Source organism: Clupea harengus, chromosome 7, assembly GCF_900700415.2.
Source record: "Clupea harengus chromosome 7, Ch_v2.0.2, whole genome shotgun sequence".
Taxonomy (NCBI): domain Eukaryota; kingdom Metazoa; phylum Chordata; class Actinopteri; order Clupeiformes; family Clupeidae; genus Clupea; species Clupea harengus.
The window spans coordinates 12832625-12835659 of record NC_045158.1 but is presented as its reverse complement, the minus strand read 5'-3'; the positions used below and the strand labels follow the sequence as shown (position 1 = coordinate 12835659).

The 3035-nt window shown below is 40.1% G+C and overlaps 1 protein-coding gene across 1 annotated transcript; it reads left to right on the top strand.

Annotated features, from left to right (window-relative positions):
- Nucleotides 1-6: 6 nt before the first annotated feature.
- lnpep (leucyl/cystinyl aminopeptidase) lies at nucleotides 7-3035 on the top strand. The gene is made up of 3 exons (XM_031570563.1): nucleotides 7-254; nucleotides 377-458; nucleotides 575-3035. Exons 1-3 carry the CDS (start codon nucleotides 85-87, stop codon nucleotides 704-706), a joined length of 384 nt encoding a protein of 127 aa, XP_031426423.1. The 5' UTR covers nucleotides 7-84; the 3' UTR covers nucleotides 707-3035.

Here is a 3035-nt window from a genome sequence, read left to right as displayed (position 1 = left end):
TATAGACTATCCTTGGATTTCACTGTTTTGAACTAATACACTATCATACATAACTGAACTATTTTGTGTGAACATTTGACTCTGATGTACTTTATCACCATTGTTTGGGGCAGGATACTGAAAGCTGGTCTGAGCGGAAGTGTCATTCAGAACCAGGAACTCCCGCTGGTCATCAGCACAGTGTGCAAAAGCTTCGCAGGCTATCTCTACGCATGGAATTTCGTCAAGGAAAACTGGGAAAAGATCACTCAAAGGTGATATGGGAATGTTGCTTATGGCTCATATCCAGATTTGGAAGCTAAATCTCTGGCTGATATCTAACATGGTTCTCTCTCTCTACCTCCCACTCTCTGTATTTGTTACTCATTCTTTTTAGGTTCCCCATTGGGTCTTTTGCCATTCAAAACATTATTGTGTCAACAACCTCCCAATTTTCTACCAAGCTTCAACTTCAAGAGGTAAGCAAGGCAGGGTGAACGATGTATTAACAGGTTAACATATATGCATACATTTACATCCATCATAGCAAACTAGCAATGTCTCAAGTGCTAATCGCAAAACCTCTCCCAAACAGCTTCAGAACTTCTTCAGCTCGCTCAAAGACAAGGGCTCACAGATGAGAAGTGTGGAGGAGGCGGCCGAGACAATCAAGTTGAACATCCAGTGGATGGACAAAAACTTGGACACACTCCGAAACTGGCTGTAGAGCCTTGGCGGCCCTGCCACTCCACTCCACTCCCTTCCCGTTTGCACCTCCCTCCACTCCTCTAAACCCCAAGATGGCGTTGCCGGGCAACCCCCTCCACCACGGCAACGCTGTCGTTTGCACTAGTACGAGTTCCAGCTTGCTCAGGGCTATCTGTTTTGATTGTACGTCTGAGACACATACACAAAAATCTTGCAATTTTGAGCAAAAGTGTTTCTGTCAGTGTTCTCTTATCTGTCTACTTACCAAACTAGCGTCTTTGAGTGAAAAATATGCCTTTTGGGAGCAACCGGACGGAAAAGCCACACAACTGAAGTTAAATTGCTAATCTAACTGTGGGTACTACTGCCAATGCTGGTCAGGAGTGTCCTCTTAAGTGTTTTCCGCAAGTGAGTGTTTTCTGAACCACTCCATGTCGCTGATGTCTCCAGGCCTCACTGCCTTTCCGACTCGGGCTTGCCGTATGCAAAAGACTTTAACTTTGAGTTATGAGTAACTCTTCTGCCACTGTAACAATGTATATACTTTTTGCCTTAGTGTGTTTTCCCTCTGTTACATGCTATGTATTTTCAAAGCTTTTTGCCCATGTTTGCATTACGGTGAAAATTTTAGTTTTTCTCTCTCTGGTATATATGGCTTTTGAAGCCGTGTGCGCAATGGCACCCAGTTGGCAAGGGCCATCCTCACAGAGTGCTTTGAGTTTTGTCATGGGACACAAGAATGGTAAAACAGCAACCGAGAACGCAGTTTCTTCTTATTTTGATATTAGCTGACATGGCAGATTACAAGAAATATCTTTTTTCAACAGCGTAGTCTTGAGAGTATTCAGCCCACTGGTTCTTGTAGTCCTGAGTTATTCATTTCCAAATTTAAGATATGCCAGCGCAATACATTTGGTTTGGGTAACGTGCTAACTAAACTGCCAGCCTGTTCTTTCCAATGTGAATCAGGGATGGACTTTCAAAGGAGATGGGCTCAGAGATACACCTACGGTATATTTTCTTTCAGATTAATTCACTTGGCTTTACATTCAATATATAACCAAATTCATAGGGATCCATGTTGTTCTGTAAACTGTAGTCCATACATTAATTTAATTGTTAATGACTTTGATCATAAAATTGTGAATTTGGCTCTGTTGTGCCAGTCAGCATTCACATAAATGTGATGGTCTATGGCAATAATGCCATAAAAACACTGCTCATTATACAATCGCATATGTGCAATTTAGCGGTATTGTGAACAATTTAATGAAAAGCTTAGCCAGAGTTATTTTATATAAAAAGTTGAAAGTTACTTTTGAAGTTTTAGTCCATATGTGCACATTATGAATATGAAGAACCCGTAATGCTTTCTATTAAGGTTTGGACTATGTCTGCATTTCCAGTTAAAGGAACTTTTTTTTTTTCTTAAGAATAAGTCAATCCCTTTTTGTTTTTTATATGCTATACACTTTACAGACTTATGTCAAACAGTACTTGAAGAACCAGGAGTTCAGAAGGTGTTCTGTGTTGATTGTATGTGTGGTCCGTTGTCATCTGAGGGGCATGGTGGGCCTTTGATGTTCTCACTTAAGACCAGTGCTGGAGAGAGGGAGCTGAAGATGGCAGTGTAGACAGAGCTGTGCTGAGCTGGGATTCTCACCTGACTGAGGAATCATGCTGGTCTCCACAGGGAGAGGACTGTTACACTATCCTGAAATAGGGTGGGGAGAACATCATCGTTTGGGAGATTTCTGAGACTGTGTGATGACGTTCACAGATATCATGTGTGGGATTTTTTTTTTCTCATGGGATGTAAATCAGGTGGGTTGTAGTGCCACCAATGAACCGAGTAGGTCTTGACTGCCCCCTTGCACCAGAGTGAAATTATTCTTGTTTTCTAATTGTACATACAGCAACATATGTTTTCATACAGCAGTGAAATTTAAAATTGTATTTAAAGAAAATCATTTATGTATTTTGAGAGATTCCAGTTATTTATCGGCAGCAAGCTTGATCTGTTGCCATTTATTGGGATGTCTGTTCATTTAGTCATAAATGGGGCACTTGGAAGGTTACAGTTTTTATGTAAATTAATGTCTAGAACATGTCTACATTTAGAGGGTTGGGATTCCATGATTAAACGATCTTGTCTGAAAGTGAATTTGAACAAAATTAAGGCTAAAGAATATTGTTTTTTTTTTTAAAAACGTCCTACCACAAACAAATTGTACCATTATTTCCGTAAGTTTGAATTGGGCCATTCTTTTGAGATGTTCTTTTAAAGTAAAGTCAAACCTGTGCCGTCTCCATTATGCTATAAGAAATAATTAAAGACATTTTCTAAA